Consider the following 21,423-nt stretch of genomic DNA (forward strand, 5'->3'; position numbering starts at 1 on the left):
ATAACAGTGAGGAATGTCATTGCTTCAAATGGAAAAACCAAACCGCGTAGGTGTCGTTTTGAGCAGAAAAAAAAACCACATTTAAAGTGGAAGATGTAAAGGTGGACTTTTAGGCTCTTACTTTTTATTAGTATTTAAGAGTAGTATTGAGAAGTTATATCTTTAAAGGTAAAACACTAAATACTAATTATCTAAATGTACTATATATATATAGGTAATTTTTTTGTTTCTTTCTATAAACTACAAAAAAAGCTTTCTGCCAAATTCCTAATAAAAATAATAATAGTAAATATTTGAATTTATTTACTGAAAATTAAATATATATAAAAAAAAATAGGTTGTTCACATCAATGCCCTTGTGTAAACTGCCTTTATAACAATGAATCATCTGCTAGTTAGTGCTCTCAATTGACTATTGCAAAAATGCATCCCAAACCTGAAACAAAGAGACATTCACCAAATCCAGAAAAAAGGTTTGGGTGCTTTTGTGTTTGGACAGCTGTGATAAAACACATGTAAGTCATTCTTGAGGAGCACATTCCTGTTAGATGTGTCTAATGAGAATTGTGAGGGAGGTGATCTGGCTTATCAGACCTCGAGCAATGTGAAGAATGAGGATACTGCTTGAATACGACCTCTTTATGCTGGAAATGCCATACACATTATAGTTATTACGAGACGAACACTTAAACACACCTAATGATTTAATGACACAGATTGTGAATGTAATTTGACTGCTCATGCCCAGTCTTTTCCAGTTGTGCTCAGGCTTTGTTTACAATGATACACGGATAAAAACATTTATTTAAGAAACACTATTTATGTGTGTTGAGTCCAATCTTAAAATGTTTCAGCGAGGTGTGATATTGCCATCTATTCAAACTGTATAAATCCCACAAAGAAAAAAAAACGATTGACGCAAGTTAAAGGTGTTTGTGGATGGAGTTAAGTCTTACCTGTACAAAATGTCGCTGATTAGTTATAGATATTTGCATACAAGGACATAAGCAGGGCAGGACTTACCAGGGTGGAGGCCCCTGGGCTTGAATAAATTTTGGGCCCTACACTCTCAGAACAAAAGGTACAAAAGCTGTCACTAGGATGGTACCCTTAAAATGGGTCCTAATATTTACTATTTAGGTACAGATATATACATTTGTTCCCATTACATGCACTCTTTAGGTACAAAGGTGTACTATTTGAAAGGGTACATATGTGGTATATATACCCCAGTGACAGCTTGTGTAAATTATCTTCTGAGAGTGCACACATACAGTAAACAACCTAAAATAAATAATATATCATAGAACTATATTTTAGGGAAGTTTCCCCACAGGGTTTAGATTAATCCAGCACTAGGCCTATTGCTATAGGTTATTATTAGGGCATTCAAGTAGTTTTTACAAACAAACCTTACAAAAAACATTACTGGTGTGCGTCTTGAGACAATGTTAAGATATATCAGTGCAAGATGTGTTTAAATTAAGACAGATCAATCATGCATTTTAGTCTGGGACTAGGATAAGACCTGACTAGGAAACTGCCCCTATATCTCTAAAGCAGAACATAAGCCCAGTCTAAAATTAAATCATGTATTTTAGGGATGTCACAAATCCACATTAATCCTGCACGTTAAAAAATACCCCATAACAACATTTAAAATCATTGTGTTAGACTTAGCTTAAGAAGAGAATGATATGTTTTGATTAACATTCACCTTATTACACACCATATAATGTTATAAACATAATCAACAAGCGTATTTTGTGCATATAGCCTAAGTGGTGCAGTGAAAAGAAAAGATTTTAGGATATTATTTAATAATTATGACAAGACCATCATGTAATATTAGACACCAAAAACCAAAGTGGAGAAGATGATCATTAATTAATTTTGCGTTTGATATGAACGTAATACATTAAAACCTTGAACGTAGATATAAAAATGAACACTTTTCAGAAGTTTAAACTGTGATTCTGTTAGCAAACATGCTGAAAGAGAAACTACAGGAAAGTTAGGCTAGCTAGTGGATTATATCAAAAACCATCAGGACATCAACATGGCCATAATTTAGTGAATCCTCACCTCCAGATGAAGTAATAAACTGGACTGATGATTTAAATGTTGACATAGTCATATGTGCGTTGTTAACTCTCCGGATTTTGTTATGTTTCGTAGCTCTGCTCCACTCGTTTATTTCTCCACAGAAACTGTTTGTCGCATGAACTGCAGACTGCGAGCAGATTGGATTTCATTTGGCGCTACGCAGATCGTTTGGTGATGTCAAAGTACCGCGAGAGCGATTAGAAAGCAGACTTCTCTGTGTGATTTCTCGAATCGCTCTCGCGGTACTCTGATGTCATTCTTTTTGCTGTTGTTGAACCACTAGAAAACACCCGTCTGCTTTACAATCACTTTTGCGGCGTGATTATTTGATTTCATATGATGATCGGATCGCGCAGTGCCGCATGAAGTCAAATGCACCAAATACCAAATAGCCGACTGCATATGAGGTTAAACCCGCCAAAGTAGCAAGTGGAGCATGCGAATGGTGAGTGATTCAGATGTCAATTTCTGAATGAAAGTGTCAAAGGTTTGTCACACACTGTTAAGTATCCTCACGCTTTTTTAAATGGGTATACGGAAATCCTTGACCATTACTAGTGGATATACTGCGTATACCGGCGTATCACGTAAGATTACAAACAAACAAGAAAAAAACTGAGTTACAAGACCATAGCCTACTCTAGTAATCTTTTTCATACTGAGCGCTTCATTTTCGCGTTGCTCTTTCTCATTATCTGTAAAGCTCATTCATGACTCGCATTTCGCGTATTCGCTATTGTACTAGCATCTATGGGTTTCAAAAGCAGTAAACTCAGCGCGTCATATTCAGCACCAAGATGACTGACATATATATATATATATATATATTAACGAATTAAATGCAGCACCAAACAATTCTGCACCAACCAATAGGCTGTAAAATAAAAAATGAAAACGACTGAACAAATCAAACGAACGCAAGCAAGCACGGAGGCCCCTATTGGCCGAGGCCCCTGGGCTCAAGCCCACTCAAGCCCAATGGTAAGTCCGGCCATGGACATAAGACAAAAGTCTTGGTTGGGTTCAATTCAACAAGGCTGTTAAAAATGAATGCGAAACGCTACAGCGCACCCTGCCGGATAAGTAAGGAGACGTAAAATAACGCACGTGCTTGTGTAAACTAAATTTACTTTGAAACATAAAGTGTGATTTATAAAATATAATATAGTTATTATAAGACAGGTCAATATTATTATATTATCAATAATATTATTATATTTTCCCCCTACTCTAAAAAAGACAGTGGCAGGCTACTTTAGTATTTACTGTAGTAATGTAAAACATTTTTGATAGTGTTTTTGAACCTTACCATGATAAATATTAAATGACACCACAGTATTTTCACTAGATTCACTAGAGTTAAAACAACAAACCACTGTAGTATACATTAAAAGTGTAGCTATACAGTAGCCTAATTAATTACTATAATAGCCTACTACAATAGGATATATTTACTATAGTAAATATTAACATATACTACAATATTTTTATATGTGATTCTGTTTTACGTTATCCCCTGTAGATCTCAGAAAAATATATCTGTGAAATATTTATTCGTTCAATTCTAAGCCTCCTGCACTATTGGTACCCCCAAAGATCATTTTTATTAGTAGTAACATGGGTGTGAGGGCCCAATCTTATATTCTTTCATAGTGCACAAAATTAAGGGTGCCCCTGGTTGTACCATTTCAGAGCAATAAAATTAGGAGGGTGTTCACCTGAATTTAAGTAGCCTGTATTGGTTTAAAGAACTTAGGAGCACATGGCCTGCTGAAATAAACAGCACAAACCAGCCTAAGCTGGTTAGTTGGTCTTGACTTGTTCAAACTGGATCTAGTCTGGCCAAGCTGATGTTCAGCAGCTGTGTAATCTGGTGAGTCAACTGATGTTCCATCCAGACCAACTTTACTGTTTTTTTCTTTTTTGCAAAATACATACATAATATTGTTCTATTTCTCTTAAACCCTACAAATTAAATCGCTAACAATAAAATTAAAGGAAAACACCACCGTTTTTTTATATTTTATTTTGTTCTTACCTCAACTTAGATGAATTAATACATACCTATCTTTTTGTAAATGCGTGCACTTTTAATCTTCATACAGCGCTTTGTGAATGTGTTAGCATTTAGCCTAGCCCCATTTATTGCTATGGCTCCAAACAAAAGTTTTATTTTGTGCCAACATACTTACTCGTGTAACTAGTCATGTAACAGTCTTTAAATAAGGAAAACATGGAAGTGTTTGGTGGCTTCTAAATTCATCCCTGTTTGGATCCTAAGGAATGAATGGGGCTAGGCTAAATGCTAACACATTCATGACGCGTTGTACAAAGATTAGGTGCACACATTGAATAAAGATGGGTATGTATTAATTCGTCTAAGTTGAGGTAAGAACATAGTAAAATATTGAAAAATTGTGTTTTTCTTTAAGCTAACGTGTTCACTTTGCTAAGCAGCTGCTATTCCTCAAGGACTTTAAGTGTATAACTTGCAGTAGATTTCTGCTGAATTATTTAGATCAGTTCTGTCATTTATCTAAAGCAGGTTAGTGGAGGCTTTCTCCACTAGATGGAGATAAAGTTTAATCTAGTGCTAGTCGAAGACACCACATCAAAGATATAACTGGGAGATCTGATGGAGAAGAAAAAGTCAATACTCTCGTCATGCCAAAAGTCATTTATTATACATTTACAATTTGCCATAACTCTTGAGGCATTTAAACTATTATTTATATTCTCAAAGATTTTTGTCCTTCCCTATTTTGTGTGATTAGAAACAAGTAATAATACTATATGGTGTTATATACCCATACATGAGACAAGAAAAAGTTCAGTCTTCTCCTATAACAACAAAAAGGCATAAACAACAACAGAAAACTTCTGTAAACCTTTATCCATACAAAAGTGTCAAACTGTGAAACATCTTACCTGTAACAGTGGACACAAAGCACTCTTTAAAATGTGCAAAAACTACATTGCTGCTTGACCATTCAAAACCTTTCGCTTATTATATAACATCTACACCTCTTATGGAGAGTCACAGGGAGTTATACAGTGAATATTTTATATACCAGTAAGGGTGTAATATGGTTGTTTCTTCAAAAGACTGATTATGGACTGTTTCAGGCTAAACGTCCCTTTTTAAAACTATTAATAAACAATTATTAGTCTATGAAATTACAACTGATAATGAGTCATTTTAAAGAATATTACAGTAACTATGATGTTACTTTATAATTTCAAATGCAACACTCAGAAATAAAGGTAAATAAAAGCTGTCGCTGAGGTGTTACCTTTAAAGGGTCCTATCCCGGTTACAATTTTTGTACCTTTATTTCTGACAGTGCCGGGTGAAAACTAATTTAAAATGACTTCTACATTGCTTGGTCATATGTCTAACATTTAAGATACCTTGATATTTTATCATAAAACTGTATAAAATACTTCCTTTAATCTATTCATTAAGGTTGATGAGTGGCACAGCAATACAAATAGGAACTAATATCTGTACAACATTTACAACCATTGAAAAAATGCTACAATGCAAAATATACCAGACATATATAGAAAGCTCCTCTAGAACTGATAATAATAATAATAATAATAATAATAGTTATTGAAACAATCAAAACTGTTGCATTCCAAACAAAGGGCACAAACAGAAAGAGATTAAACATGCAAAGAAACAATTTCAGTACAATTTGTGCAACAAAGCAAAACTAGTTGAGTAACAATCAAGCACGTAGCATTATTGGTTCCTTTCTCATACTACACAATAATTTGAAATACTGTGATTCACATTATATTTGACTACTGAATAATAATTCATGGAGGAGTGATTATTGAATATACACTGAAAAAAATGATTCATTGAATTTAATCAATTTTTTTAAGGTAAGTGGTTGCAATCAATTTATTTAAGCTACATTTAAACAAAAGTTTTATATTTTATTTTACTTTACTAATCTTTTTTGTTTAAATGTAGCTTAAATAAATTGATTGCAACCACTTACCTTAAAAAATTTGATTAAATTCAATGAATCATTTTTTTCAGTGAGTGACGTGTATGGTAAGACATTCATGGGATGTAGATTTGAATTTTTAATGTGCACTTTCTTCTACTCATGGCACTTGATGTACAATATTAATATTACTGTGAGTTATGTATAAATTCATCAATTCACAAAAGATAAATCCACTATAACATATTGTTAGATAGAAGTTAATGGTTTTAACCAAATTGTATTTTATTATCATAGTTTTGGGAGCTTTGTAGTAAACAAGACTACTTGTTTATTAACAGCATAATCATTTACTTGATCCACCAACTCTGCATCTTTACTTAAATGTTATTTCATGTATACTTTTCACAGACTTTTACAAAAAATAAACCTTTCTTTTTGAGATTTTATAGTCTTTTCTCTCTTTCATCGTATATACTATATTATACAACATTGACTGTGCTCACACTCTTCACCTCTCTTGTGCTTTGTTTAGAACTACACATGACTCCTCAAACTAAGGATGCTGATGACTGGTCCAGCCCTGACAGATGCTGATCACTATGGCAACCAAAAGCATCATCCATTATATGCAATGAGTTTTACAGAGTAGCTATACTCTTACAATGGGTTGACATGATGTTTGTTAATATGACTATAATTACAGCATATACATATTGCATGTTGACAATTCAGAGGAAGGTTTTTTTTTACTGCTGATCCTTATTACCATAACTCCTATTATCATGTGGCATTCAGTCTCAGATAGAGATCTCATGTCCTATTGCTGACTTCACAGATGAACAGTACTACAAAAACAAGGTTTAGAGAAAATCTATAGGGTTTCCGGAACAGAATCCCCCCAAACACTGATTACCCTGTCAGTGCATATATATATATCTCTCCTCAGTCAGTAGTGTGATCGCAATGATATTAAATACGTTTTTATTTGTTTTGTTTTTTATGAAGAATACAACAAAGAGTTGTACGTACTCAGAGGTAGTGTGCATATATAACTAAAAATGACAAGTCCTCTACTATACTACATTCCAGTTTAATCGCTTATTTTTGTCATTTCTACAGCCTAAATTTCCTAGCATGATGAGTGTCAATGGAAACTGTCATGTGTGTGTGTGTGTGTGTGTCAGATAAATTTTTTCAACAGTAACTAGCTCTGTAAATACAAGATGACCTGGTCAAGGGGGCTGTGTCAGCGCATTTTACACCCCTTGCCTTAAGGGGGAGCACTTAATCAAGCACGTCCTTTATCCACTATCAGCTCAAGAGAAGTGATCAAGTGTTTAATGCTTAATCTCTAGAATAGAGGGGTTGTGGTCTAAGATAGCCAGGATGATCTTGTCCATGTACTGTCTTAAACGGAAGTTGATCTCCTCTTGTTCTTTCAAAGCATCAACCAGCTGTGGGGAGAAGGAGAGAGAAAATGTCTAAAAATGTGCCGAGCATCAATGATAAGACCAATAGCAGTGTAATACAATAGATTTAAAAAACAACAACAACAGCCCCATTTTTGGGTGTTTTTAAAGGTGCATTGGGTGTACATTTTAAAAGGCTCTCTTGACAGAAATGCATATACATAACTATATTATCAGTGGTGTATAAAGATCTCACATAATGAAATGTATTGTTTTTTATTATTACACGGCTCTCTGGAATGCTTGATTCTGATTGGTCAGTTGAGACATTTGCAGGTTCGTTCTTTTCGAATAATAACCGCTCCAAAATAATAACGCATAGCCGGTACTACTTTTACGAGTAAGATCGCTCCGCGCCAATAAAGATTACTGTTTGTTTGGCGCCATCTTGTGACAAACACTGGACAACCACGACAAGACAGAGCTTACTGAGACTGAACTTGACAAAATAGAGCATGACAGCTACGAAGCCAACACACAAAAAAATACAGAATGGGCATTAAAACTTCTCAAAGACTGGCTAAAAGAGAAAAAAATGGAGACAGACAAGTATGAAGCAGAGGATCTTAATAAGGTATTACGATCATTTTATGCATCTGTGCAAAGTTTCGCGGAAGGATAAAAATGTTAATTTAAAACAAATATGCCAATAAAATGTTTCAAATTCATATTCATGTCCAGTTTTTTTTCTTATGTGACAAGTAGCCGTGTAATAAGCGGGATAATGTAGAGTCAGCCGGTAGTTATCGGGAAATAAGCCCCTTCAGTGTGATACAAGACCCTCCGCTTCGCGTCGGGTCCTGATCACACTGTCGGGGCTTATTTCCCGATAACTACCGGCTGCCTCTACATTATCCCTTACTTATCTGAGCATGAGCCGTTTTTATCCGCATACACCATGGGTCTCCTTACATGGAAGTCGCGTCATGTTTTTACAGTAGCCCTTAATAGATAAACTATTCTATAGATCGCGTTTTGTCACTACATTGTGTCAGATGATGACATGTTTGTCCTGTGGTGGCTACCATAGCTTCACTATGGATTTAACTCTTTCCCCGCCAGCATTTAAAAAAAAAGATGCTAGCATTTTTTATGATTTTCACAAAAGTTTAATGCCTTCCAGAAAATGTTCTCACTTCATTCTTTGAATATATAAACAAACAATATATCAAATGAAAGAACAGACCCGCTTTCAAACAAAAAAGTTCTCTTTTTATCACATCTCAAATATGGGTAGGTTTCTTTAAAAATACAAAATTTTAAGCAAAAAGCTAAGATAACTGCGTTTTTGTGAAGAGATCAGATTCAGAGCGATCCTCAAAACATACATGGAGTTTGAAGGGTTTGCCCTAAGGGGTTGCTTCTGGGTTTTATAAGTTGGGTAAGAGTGCCACCTGGTGGATAATAGCGGAAATACGGATTGATGAAAAAACTCGTCATTGGCAGGGAAGGGTTTTAACTCGTCAACAGCGGAAAAGAGTTAAGGATGGGTAACCTGTGGATTGACCCGTTGGTTGCAATTCACAGTCTCACTGCTAGATGCTGCTAAAAGTCCCACATTGGACCTTTAAGTTGGATAATAATTATACACAATATAATTCGACTAAAATCCTGTTTCTGCAAAAAATGAACATGTCTAAAAGAGCAGACTGACCTTGAACTTAAAAATAAACACAAAACATATTCACAAAACAGCAATGAAAATTATAGGAATAAAACAATATGAGCCCATACAGACTTTATACGAACAAGCAAGGATGAAAAGAGCAATATGTAAACATATTTGATGTCAAACATCTTCTTTTTAGCGAATACCAGACAATCGGGAAAGAGACAAGAATTCCAATATGCAAAATGAATAGATTGAAGCTTTCATTTGTTCTTGCCTCGATTAAAATGCTGAATTCGACCAAAAATGCTCCTACAACATATTAGAACTTTGTGTTTTGCATTATATGCACTTTACATTTTAGATTTATACATTGTTGTATTTTTGTTTATTATTATTATTAATATTATTTATTTTAGTTTTATTTTATTTGTCTGTTCAAAACATTGTTATACTTTGCCTAAGACCAATTTCCCCCTGATGGACAAATAAAGTTTAACCTATTCTAACCTAACGTAACTTTGACATAACTTAACAGGATCTCCTACAGCACAATGTAGTGTAAATTATGTTCTCACCTCATCTCTGGAGGCGTTGTCTATCTCTGCTGCCAGTGACTGGGCCTTGGTGTGACACGCAAACAGGTTTTTGGCCTCGTATAGACTGAGGCTGAGAATCTGTCCGTTCAGATCATCATTCTGGTCTCGGAGTTTATGGTTTTCCTGTTATGTAATTTTTTTAACAATAGTATTAAGCATGCAGTAGAATACAAAGATATGATAGATATCACAAATTATTTTTTTGATTTAAAGGTGGTGTGGGTGGGATAACACCGTACCTGTTTAAGTCGCTTGGCTTCGTGCTCCAGCTCGATCTCACGAGTCCTGGCATTGTACTCAGACAGTCCTGCAGCATTCCTGCCACGGCCGGGCTTCTCGTTCTCCAGCTTAAACAGCTGCAGGTGCTCCAGCTCACGGCGCAGGTCTTCAATCAGCTACATGCACATATGGTGTAAGAATGAGATGTTTGTGTTCCTGTAACTCGGTTGGTAGTAATGCAAAACTCAAGGGTTTTTACAAACACAAACTGAGAAAACATGCCTTGTACTGTCGTTAATGTCTGCCAAATACAAATGTAATTGAATCGGAAATATGATTGTGTATGTAATCTGCATTGATAATATCTGTGAGATACCTCTTGCATGGCCTCTCGCTCTTTCTGAAACTCGTGTCTGTTTTGCCACAGCTTATCCATCATTTTCCTGTACAGATCCATCTCATCCTTTAAACGCAGGCTGGTGTCCTCCAACTTATCCGTCATACGTTGCTTCTCCTGTGTAAAAACAAACACACATGCATATCAGGGAAAATTCAAGTGCTATCAGTTCACTAAGCCGGTAATAATTCAGCATATACAAGCAGCCAAAAAATCATGATAATACATTTTTATCATATGCTTCATCCTACATCTCTACCGCCACCATGTTAAGTGTTTTACTTTCTCTTTCTTTGTCATATCAAACAGTGACACAGTTATTTTAGCTACACCATCAACTGCTGCGTTTTCTTTACATTGCTTAATTTCATTTCAGAAATCAGTGCATTACAGATTCAAGGTCTAAATACAGCGCTGTGAATATCACACAGGAAGCAGCTTTCACACTTTTTCCTCCAGCAAGCAGCATGGAGCAGTGTGCTGTTAACACCGACAGACACCTTCATAATATGATAGAGCTCCAGGGATTTCACTGTCACTGAAGGGTGCCAAAGGATCCTTCAGTGAGGTCACATGTGATGGTGTACAAAATGAATGTGTCCCGCTAAATGTTTTATTGAGACAGATATACAGCAATAAAGTGAGATTTGCTTAACTGTCTTAGAAAATCATTTGATGTGTTTTCGTGCATCACTAACCTGGTCCAGTTTTTCAGTTTGAGACTTTAGTCTGCACACATTCACCTTCATCTCTGCATTTTCCTCCTCGAGTTGTTGAACCCTACAGGCAGAAAAGAGCTTTTAAGTGAGAATGGTGCATAATCACAAAGAACATAGTCCTAAGTGGTCTGGCCCACACTGCAGCTTTTTCTAATAAGCCGATTCATCTTTAATACTTCTTATGAATAATCAATGACAGTACATTATGGTTGTTGTGTCATTTAGGAGCGTGTATGGATGGTTTCCTCGGACGCACATGCGCTGCACGATACACGTCTGGATCCGAACTTCCGGTTTCGTTTATTTTATGGTCTGACTAGTTGCTAAACTGATCTCTTGAACAAATGCCTTGTCGAAAATAACAGATGTTTTGGTTTCCTATGTAATCTATGTGTTGTTTTTTGCTTGTTATATAAATAAACTACGTTTAAAGAACTTTGTTGTTATTTATTCTTAGCGGAGTTTATCGGAAGTTACGTGCGGACCATGACAGCCGCTTGTTTATGTTGTTACTGCTGAAACCGTCTATATCCAAAATAATAACAGGGGTTCAGGTCTACATGTGCCTCAGACACTGGTCGGGTATAATACAAACAGCATCGGGTCTAGGGTAATTTAAAATGAACATATTTTTGCCGAACAGAACATAGATGACCCAAACTAACTCGCTAGTGTGCATCGAGTCCTTTTCTAACCCCTCCTGTGTTTGCCAAAAGCGCTTATGACATTGTGTGGTTGGTGGTAGGTTAATTTTCATTAAGCCAGACCTGTCAATCAATTTTGAATGCACATTTTAGAGGTTAGTGTTATCATATTATAAGGTGACCAGATTTTTCAAATGACAAGTAGTCTTAGTTCACTGGTTAAAATATCCTTGAAATCTTATTTGTTATTATCTATTAATTTGATAAGAAGGGCAAAACCTTTTTAAATATTGTCATCTCTTTATTCTTGTGAGTTCATGGAAACCCTAATACCAAAAAATGGTAGTCTCCTTAGAAAACAGGGACATCTGGTCACCTTCTCATATAACAAATGAAAATAAATGGAGCAGTGGCCAATTGGTTGCCAGGCCACTGGGTTTCTGTCTAACTGGTGTGTGCACCTGTCTGTGCCATTTACATTTGGGTCCAGTCTGGCTCAAAAAAATTGCCTGGGTCGGTTGGACGTGGGTCTAACTTTCTCGGGTTTGTCTCAGCCCGGGTCTTTCTAAAATTATGCACATCGGGTTCAGGTAAAAGTGATTCGTCGGGTAATTTTAGATCGGGTACATTTCTTTAGACCCGAGAAGACCTCTAAAACAAGATACAATATACAGCTCTTCTTGTGTACATCTATACTTAAAAACATAAAAACTTGTTATTCTGGCATATGCAGTGATTACTTCTCCTTCACTGTGCTCGAAGCGCTCACTATATATATGAACCTGTTATCTTGTAAACACAACTGTATTTCCTGGTAGACTGATAAAAAAATGGTCTGGCCTCACTCCCAGCCGCTGTGTAGCCAATGAAACCAGCAAAAATCATGAAAGTCTGTAAGCTGTCCTTGAGGCTGGTGCCTGAGTCTAACACATAACACTTATGCATCATGATTTACTATAATCCAAATATCTCCATGTGGCTATTTTGCTTTTATAGGGTTTATGCAGGAAGATTTTGGTACCTGTTACTAAGCAGTTCGATCTCAGTGCCCTTGTCTCTCTCCATCTTGCTGTAAGCCTCTCTGTGTCTCTTCAGTTCCTCCTCCAGACCTTGCTCAGCACGCATCTCCTGATCTTTAATCTGCTCCTCCAGCTCATGTACCCTGATGGGTAAATTCAAGTTTTTATATGCTATGTGTTGGCATATGAGAAGCTCAGATTGACCTCCGTCAAAACCGAGATAATGCAATTAACCGAACGCTCTCTGCATGTATTATACAGTCATCAAATCCTTTCACTTAAAATATGCTTCATCCTGGCCTCAGGTCATTCAGAAATACCCGTCCGTTGGAAGAATCCATTAAGAGTCTGGTTAAAAATGCTCATTTATAAGAAAACATGGACTTGGAGAGTTTTGCATCTGAGCTCATCATATTCTCTACTATGCTGTCTGTATTCAACAATGAGACAGTGTCATATTTACCTGTGCACTAGTTGCGTGTTTTCTTGTTTTAATTTGGATTTCAGATCTCCATTGGCCAGACTGTCATTCTCAAGCTCTGTTATCTTCTTCTCCAAATAACTCACCTGCATTACAATAAGTTAAAGTTATAAATCAGTCACACTCCCAGCATAGCAGCATTAGAATTACTTCATTTTGATACATTGTTAAAGAAACTGTTCATCCCAAAATGAACATGTGCCCATATTTTACTCACCCTCAAGCCATTCTAGGTGTATTTGTTGTCAGGGTTATATTAAATAATATTTAGCCTTTTTTAGCTTAAGTACGGCATTGGATATAGTGCTCCATTTTTAAAGTTCTATCAAAAAATAAACTTATACAGTTAAATGTCTTTGGCTGTGAAGCAATAGGTTTTTGTAAAGCTGGATTAGAGGTCAGTCTTCCGCATAACCCCAAACTCTCGCGTGAACATGCGTGCGGATAGTTTTTAAAGTTTGCAATATAAATGTTTTCTTTGCAAAAAATATGGGTTAATTTTCATTTTTAGGTGAACTGTTCCTTTAACACATTAGGTAAATTGCATGATCTTTGGTCTTCTGTGAGATATTTGCAGGACCTTCTCAGTGATGTCGATATCACAGGAGTCAATACTGTCTCTGAACAGATCTTCTGTGCTGCCCTGACTGCTGCTGAAGTTACTGTGATGGAAGAGCTGGCTGTGGACAACACACAGAAAAACAGAAATCAGAAGATGAAATATGCTGGATCTTTAGACTGTGCTATGATAGTGCTATGATTAAAAAGATTGCTGATCTTTCTAGATTTATATTTGGAAAAAAATAAAATAAATAAAACCATTAAGCATATGAAAGACAATAAATGAAAGACAAAAAATGTTGAGGGTAGCATGGAATTCTGCTCAAGAATCATTGTTTACTCCTTTCCAAATACTGGAATTTGATTACGACTAAGTTAAGTGAGTGAGTGGATTCTCTAAAGCCAGTTAGTAATTAAGGGCACACTCACATTATCCCAACCAAACCAAACCAAGCCCCAGCGCGATTGTCACCTCTCCCTACTCCCCCAGATGCACGCACTCACACTGTACTTCTTATCGATCCGAGTCCGGGCGCGCTTTCGTCATTAAGATGCGATTGTTTTGAAAAAAGCAGGAAGTAAAGCGCTCTCTTAACACTGGAACCCACCGTAATGATAAGTCTGTGTTTTTTATTCGGAGTCGTTCGGTGCGCGATTACAGACAGCCCTCTCACATTTCATCATATTGCTTAGTTGATCTGTCACGTGTGCAGCTCGGACATTCACGTAACCCCGCTGCGCTTTAAAAGGTTTTTACGGAGGCAGATGAAGGTGAGTGGTCGCGCAACTGATGTCTTCACCTTTTGAATCACGCTCAGGCGCGAATGCGCTCACACCACAGCCTTCCGCGCCTGAGCCCAAGTGAACCGCGCTCCGGCCCACCTCTGCAACCCGGCCGCGGCGCGATTAATCAATCCGCGCCCGGGCATGGATCAGAGCGATCACACTAGTCAATCAAACCAGGCTTTGGGGGTCAAACGCGCCCGAGCGCGGTTTGGTTTGGATAGTGTGAGTGCGCCCTTAATCAGGTACTACAAAAAACTGCAATTGCTTATCCTTGCTGGAGTTAAGGAGAAAGTGTTTAATCTGATTTTATACAGGTCTTGTGAAACTAAGAGATGAGAGTAGATGAGACACTCACCGACCAAATGCTGTACTGGAAATTTTCCTGTTTGGGCTGTAAAATGAAACAAAAGGGAAATTAGTTTTGCACCTTTAATGCAGCTTAATCTTTGCACCTCTTTTTGTAATGCTACCATTACCATCATTTTCATTATATGAAATATATATTTTTAATTAGTGGTAAAATCTGATAAATCCTTAAATAATGCATTTAACTATTGCACTTTCCATAAAACATTATCTCAATATTTTCCTGACATTCAAAACATCTTTTAAAATCTTCACATTCCTTCATATACTGTATGGTTATAACTGTAAATTAGTTAATGCTACCCCAAGTTAATCACAAATACTTATATGGGCTTTTTTAAGATGTAAAATAAATCTTCGGTGTCCCCAGAGTACATATGTGAAGTTCTAGCTCAAAATACCCCACAGATAATTGATTATATCATGTTAAAATTGCCACTTTGTAGGTGTGAACAAAAATGGGTGTGTCCTTTTAAATGCAAATGAGCTGAACTCAGTGTCTGGCGCTTTTCCATTGCATAGTACCCCACGGTTTGGTTTAGTTTGGGTCGGGTCAGCTTACTTTTGGGAGCTTTCCATTGGGTGCAGTATGTAGTACCCAATACTTTTTTCGTACCACCTCGGTTGGGGTTCCAAGCGACCCGAGCTGATACCAAACGTGACGCGAAAACACTGTAGATCACTGATTGGTTTGATAGAAGCATCATCGCTGTAATGTAATTATTAGCTTTAGCTTACTGCTAGCCTGCGCTGTCTCAAGCAAACATGTTGTTATCTGTGTTCTGCTATAAGTTTCCAAACACCCTTTTAGCCATGAAAAATACCCACAGGTTGAGAATCCGGGACACCATAACAGTTTATTCCAGACTTGCAGTTTGTGGCGGCACATTCGCGACGTGCACGTCCGCATTATATATGCTTATTACACGGCTCTCTGGAATGCTTGATTCTGATTGGTCAGTTGAGACATTTGCAGGTTCGTTCTTTTCAAATAATAACCGCTCCAAAGTAATAACGCATAGCCGGTACCATTGTACGAGTAAAATAGCTCCGCGCCAACAAAGATCAATAGAGATTACTGTTTGGCGCCATCTTGTGACAAACACTGGACAACCACGGCAAGACACAGACAGCTTACTGAGACTGAACTTGTCAAAATAGAGCATGACAGCTACGAAGCCAACACACAAAAAATACAGAATTGGCATTAAAACTTCTCAAAGACTGGCTAAAAGAGAAAAAATGGAGGCAGACAAGTATGAAGCAGAGGATCTTAATAAGGTATTACGATCATTTTATGCATCTGTGCAAAGTTTCGCGGAAGGATAAAAATGTTAATTTAAAACAAATATGCCAATAAAATGTTTCAAATTCATATTCATGTCCGTTTTTTTTCTTAAGTGACAAGTAGCCGTGTAATAAGCGTAGTTATCGGGAAATAAGCCCCTTCAGTGTGATACAAGACCCTCCGCTTCGCGTCGGGTCCTGATCACACTGTCGGGGCTTATTTCCCGATAACTACCGGCTGCCTCTACATTATCCCTTACTTAAATGCAACTTGAATGAGGCTCAGCGGAGCGCTGTCGACTGACGCCATGGGTCGGGTGTTTGAACAGAAACGGTCATGCGAGACAGAGGTAGTGATAAGCGCGATGTGCAAACATCTATTTGTGGTGGCCAATTTTAATTTTGTGGAGCTGATTAATAAATTAATGTATGGGAATGTATAAGGACGCTCTCACTTGTATGATGTCACAGCAGTAGGCAGCGTAAATATATAGACACGCCTATAATCCCTCCCACTCCGAAGTGATACTAAACTCAATGGAAAAGCTAACCACGCCAAAGTGAGGTGAGCTGACCCGACCCAAACTAAACCGTGGGGTACTATGCAATGGAAAGGCGCCATAAATGGCAGTGTCGTGGTTGGACAGTGGAGATTAAGGGGCAGTTTTATCTACTTCTGACATCACAAGGGGAGCCAAATTTCAATGACCTATTTTTTAACATGCTTGCAGAGAATGGTTTACCAAAACTAAGGGGCTGTCCACACGGAGACGCGTATCACTGTATACGTATACATTTTTTATCGTATTGGCGTTTCGTCCACACGGATCCGGCGTTTTGGGAGACTGGAACCGCAATTTTTTGAAACCGGGTCCTAAAGTGGATAAATCTGAAATCGACACCCTTGCGGTTTCGTGTGTACAGCTAATCCGTATATTTTGTGAAGCGAAAACGTCATCACATCACGTGTCGGAAGCATCACACGTAACAGCAACAACAATAATGGCGGACTACATGATTGTGTTTGTGCTACAGAAGCTACTAAGCCTACTAGCTTTATTACAGCAAAATCTATTGCTTCTATGCAATTGTGGTGAGCAACAAGCGATAATGGACCAACACCATACGCCACATGCTCTTAGATCCACCACGGAAGACAACCAGGAGAAAGACTCCGCTTTTGCTCTTGAAGTTGTTGCGTTTGCCATCACTTCTTCTTCTTGGTTCGTATACAGTGTGCAAGGTTATGCGCATGCTCAAAGTCTTCTTATCCGTGTATAGTGTATATCTGTGGCAGAATTACAGCGCCTCATACTGGTCTGGCATATATACTACACTGCTTTCAGTCGGTTTCAGTGGTTTTGTGTGTGCGCAGATATTTCTTGAGACGACGCTGTGTTTACGGATAATTTTTTTAGAACGAGGAAAAAAATGATCGGATAGGGAATGCACCGGCTTCGTGTAGACAAAGCCTAAGTTAATAGGTTGATCTTTTTCACATTTTCTAGATTGATACAAGCACTGCGGACCCAATCATAGCACGTAAACGTCAGATTTTCATGATCTGTCCCCTTTAAATGTTTTTTTCAGTTCTGCTGGTCTGCTTTGATTTAAATCTAATTACTGGTTTACTATTGACCCAAGTGACCAAGCTCCTATACTGCAGTCAGTTAATCTTGTGCCATGAGATTACACTAATAATCTGCCGTCTTTAAATGTCCTCAGTAAGTACAGGATACCTGCAGTCTAATTATAAACCTGTGTTTATATAACTGTGTCACCCACGCCATTGTTTGAACTTATTCTCGTTATATCACACAGGTCTAAGCCCACACTGCTTACTAAAATAAAAGTCAACTCTCCTGCACTTGTACCTAACCAAACCAACAAAGACACAAGCAGACAATCTGCAAACAAAGGCAGATACACTCAGAGCAAGCACACATACTGTACTCGCCCTCAAGCCATCCTTGATGTACATGATCTTTAAATCTAAGTTTAGGGCTGCATAACAACTAATCGCAACTAATCGTTTGCAGAATACATTTTTTTGTTTGCATCATATATGTTTGTGTATTGTGTGTATGATAATTATATATATATAAATACACACATGCATGTAAAATTTTTGAAAATAATATTTGTTTATATTAAGTATTCATATTTATGTATAATATAAATTATATATAAATATAAAAATGTATATACACATGCAAATATTTCTTAAATATATACATGCATGTGTGTATTTATATATATATATATATATATATATATAATTATTATACACACAATACACAAACATATATGATGCAAACAAAAAATTTTATTCTGCAAACGATTAGTTGTTATGCAGCCCTAAAATTAGATTGTGTTCGTCTGAAAAAAGATCATGTTCATCAAGGATGGCTTGAGGCGAAGTAAATCATGGGGTAATTTTCATTTTTCGCCAAAGTTTAAATGTACTGATAGACGTAGATCTATTAACGGCTGACAAAATCAATGTCAAGTGTTGTCATGGCTTATTAAAATACCTAGATACTTAATAAAATAACATTCAAATTTGAACATGGGTTGAAAATAATCAAACATGTTAAAATTACTAATATCATCTAACAGCAAAGTATCTACAGTTAATTTATTTGTGTTTAATGCATTTGCGATACCCAACCGTCTGCCAATCATGTTTTTTAACTTCAGCATTTAGCCTCGGAATATGTGGCTGAGGATTTAAATGAAAATATCCGGGGATTAACTGAGAAAGGCCACAGAATTCCACATGATCCCACTTCCTCATCATACCTATTCACACGGATAGCAGGACATTGCACAGCTCGGTACTGTACACGCCCTCTCTGTCTGCAGTATAATGCCACAATGTGTCTGCAGCATAGGTGGAGCCCTGACAATCCCATGATGCATTTCAGCCTTGCTACAGATAAAAGATTACAGTACCACTTTTTCTGAAGTACTAAGTTTGTTAGGCATCCCCATGATACAAAAAGATTATTTCAGCAGTTTCCATTAAATCCCACAACACACACCCACTTAAACACCCCAGGCTTTTTTTAGTGTCTCGGTTTTTCCTTACTGTCTGATAACATTCAGAGAGATTAGTAAAGCCCAGAGTCGTATAATAACAGAGTTACGAAACGCTTTGATCTCGCCGTCGCGCGGTCACGTGGTTCATGTAACGTTCTACAGTTCCAAACCAAGCAGGGCTGTCAATCTGTTTGCATAGGTTTTGAGCTATTTTAGGTAAATATAAGCTTGTAATGGGAATTGATCACTATACTTACTATGTTTATAACGTTTTTTTACTAGGGAGTGATGGAAATACAGTAAATCAGTTATAAACAGTTAATTGTGACCCAAAGATAACTGTGGTTATCTATACCAACTACAGCAGCACAGTTTATCTTTTATTTTTGTAGCAAAATATGGCTATATAAATGGCTATCAATCTGCTAAAAACATAATTCCTACACTTTTACTATATTAAAATTACAAAAAAAGATCGCCAACGCGGTTATTTGTAACAGTCAAGCATAACAGAAACACACTAAATTCATATTTAATTGTATTTATAGTACACATTAAATGTTAATATAATTATACATGATTTTCGAGGATACATCACTCGTATTACTTACCAAACACAAGAAACACATAGCAGCATTGTGAAGCAGTGTGACTTTCTTATAAGGCATTTAGCTTGTCGCTGTTGCCCCCTAGTGTTACTCATAATATATAAAAAAGATAAGTATAAAGTAGATGGCCACCAGTAATAACATATTAAACCATTAAATCTATATTATTCACACATTATACACAACTCATTAAAATATAAAATTTTTACTAGTTATTATTAACGATAATCATTACCTACAGCAGAGTTCATAAAATATCACTGTTGCCTATATTAATGAAATGTCCGAAAATGTAAAGAGAAACGGTAATTTCATCGATTTACCAGCAGGTGCCATTGAAATGAATGGGCTTCAGTGCTGCGTTTGGAACTATGCGTCACTACCGGTCACTACATGAAACGCTGTTACTTCCGCATTCCATTCTTACAACGGACGTCTATGTGAGTGTCGTAACTCTATTATTATACGACTCTGGTAAAGCCCTGACGGGAACATTGTTGCTATGGTAACAGGTCTCTGATGAAACCCTTCTCCCGATAAAACCTCCGATTTTGACAGACCACAGTGATTAAAGACACTCATAAAAATACCAAGCTTTATCTAAAGGAAACCGTGAGGCATAAAGAAAGCTATCAAAAGTGTAGTGCTATGTCATTCAGCATGAACTATAGACACTGCAAAGTAAGAGATAGGATTCACTTTAAGACATGGACATTTACACACCAAACTTGTATCTTTTAGAAGCTTTCAATCTCTATGCTAGCATACTCCTACTTGAAAAAACTAACCCCTAAACGTATTTATTTTGTACTTTACAGATTATTAAATGCACATCATTGTCTGTCGAGTTTTACAGTACCTGTTAGCTTTAAGGTTCTTGAGTCTGGCCTCTAGGTCATTGAGCAAGTTGACTTTCTTACAGCACTGAGAGCAGTAAACATCCAACAGCTCACTGTTGTACAGATGCCTGATCTTCTGAGGCGTCTGACCAGCACTGCACAAATACAGAAAATCCTTTAAAAGTCTAAAAAACAGTTTAAGGATGTATAATTATAGTATGATATAGTTTTTGCATATGGGAACGACTATAAAACTGATTCATAGTTTTTGGTGGCCATGCAAACTGTGCATGTCCTCCGATGATGTAATATGACGATTTTTGCATCATCGGAGGACTTTTTTGCAGAACCAAAATGCAGATATCTCTCCTCTCAGGGGGAAATGATGGAGGGAAACATGGTCATTCAGTAATACTGCCGGGTTTCTACAGATACAAAGCTGAATGCTAAATCGGTGAAGTATCCCTTTAAGTTTTACACCTCGCTGTGTACCTGGAAGGCAGAGAGGAACCCAGGTCGGAGAATCCATTGGTGCGTGTGTCATCATCAGGGATGGGACTGCTGGGCGTGAAGTCCACATCCTCTCCCTCTCCATAGTCCTCAAACTGTTCCTCCACCGAGATCACTGAGGCTGCTGCCGATAAGACCATCTGACCACAGCTGCAGACAGAGACACGGACATCACTGGAGGAACTGCTGAACCATCC

General features: G+C 37.2%; 1 protein-coding gene across 2 annotated transcripts in view; it reads right to left on the reverse strand.

Annotated features, from left to right (window-relative positions):
* Positions 1 to 4,768: 4,768 nt before the first annotated feature.
* rab11fip4a (RAB11 family interacting protein 4 (class II) a) overlaps positions 4,769 to 21,423 on the reverse strand; it is a 56,525-nt gene continuing 39,870 nt past the window's right edge. For both annotated transcript variants that reach the window (XM_065273987.1, XM_065273996.2), the window contains 11 exons: positions 21,209 to 21,376; positions 20,737 to 20,871; positions 14,930 to 14,965; positions 13,808 to 13,907; positions 13,210 to 13,313; positions 12,749 to 12,889; positions 11,063 to 11,144; positions 10,344 to 10,481; positions 9,988 to 10,143; positions 9,728 to 9,871; positions 4,769 to 7,525 (listed from right to left, as the gene is read on the reverse strand). In XM_065273987.1, the coding sequence (XP_065130059.1) occupies positions 7,409 to 7,525; positions 9,728 to 9,871; positions 9,988 to 10,143; positions 10,344 to 10,481; positions 11,063 to 11,144; positions 12,749 to 12,889; positions 13,210 to 13,313; positions 13,808 to 13,907; positions 14,930 to 14,965; positions 20,737 to 20,871; positions 21,209 to 21,376 (1,321 nt within the window). In that variant the 3' untranslated portion in view covers positions 4,769 to 7,408. The remainder of the gene's footprint in view (positions 7,526 to 9,727; positions 9,872 to 9,987; positions 10,144 to 10,343; positions 10,482 to 11,062; positions 11,145 to 12,748; positions 12,890 to 13,209; positions 13,314 to 13,807; positions 13,908 to 14,929; positions 14,966 to 20,736; positions 20,872 to 21,208; positions 21,377 to 21,423) is intronic.

The sequence above is a fragment of the Paramisgurnus dabryanus genome, chromosome 3 (assembly GCF_030506205.2).
Source record: "Paramisgurnus dabryanus chromosome 3, PD_genome_1.1, whole genome shotgun sequence".
NCBI classification, from domain to species: Eukaryota; Metazoa; Chordata; class Actinopteri; order Cypriniformes; family Cobitidae; genus Paramisgurnus; species Paramisgurnus dabryanus.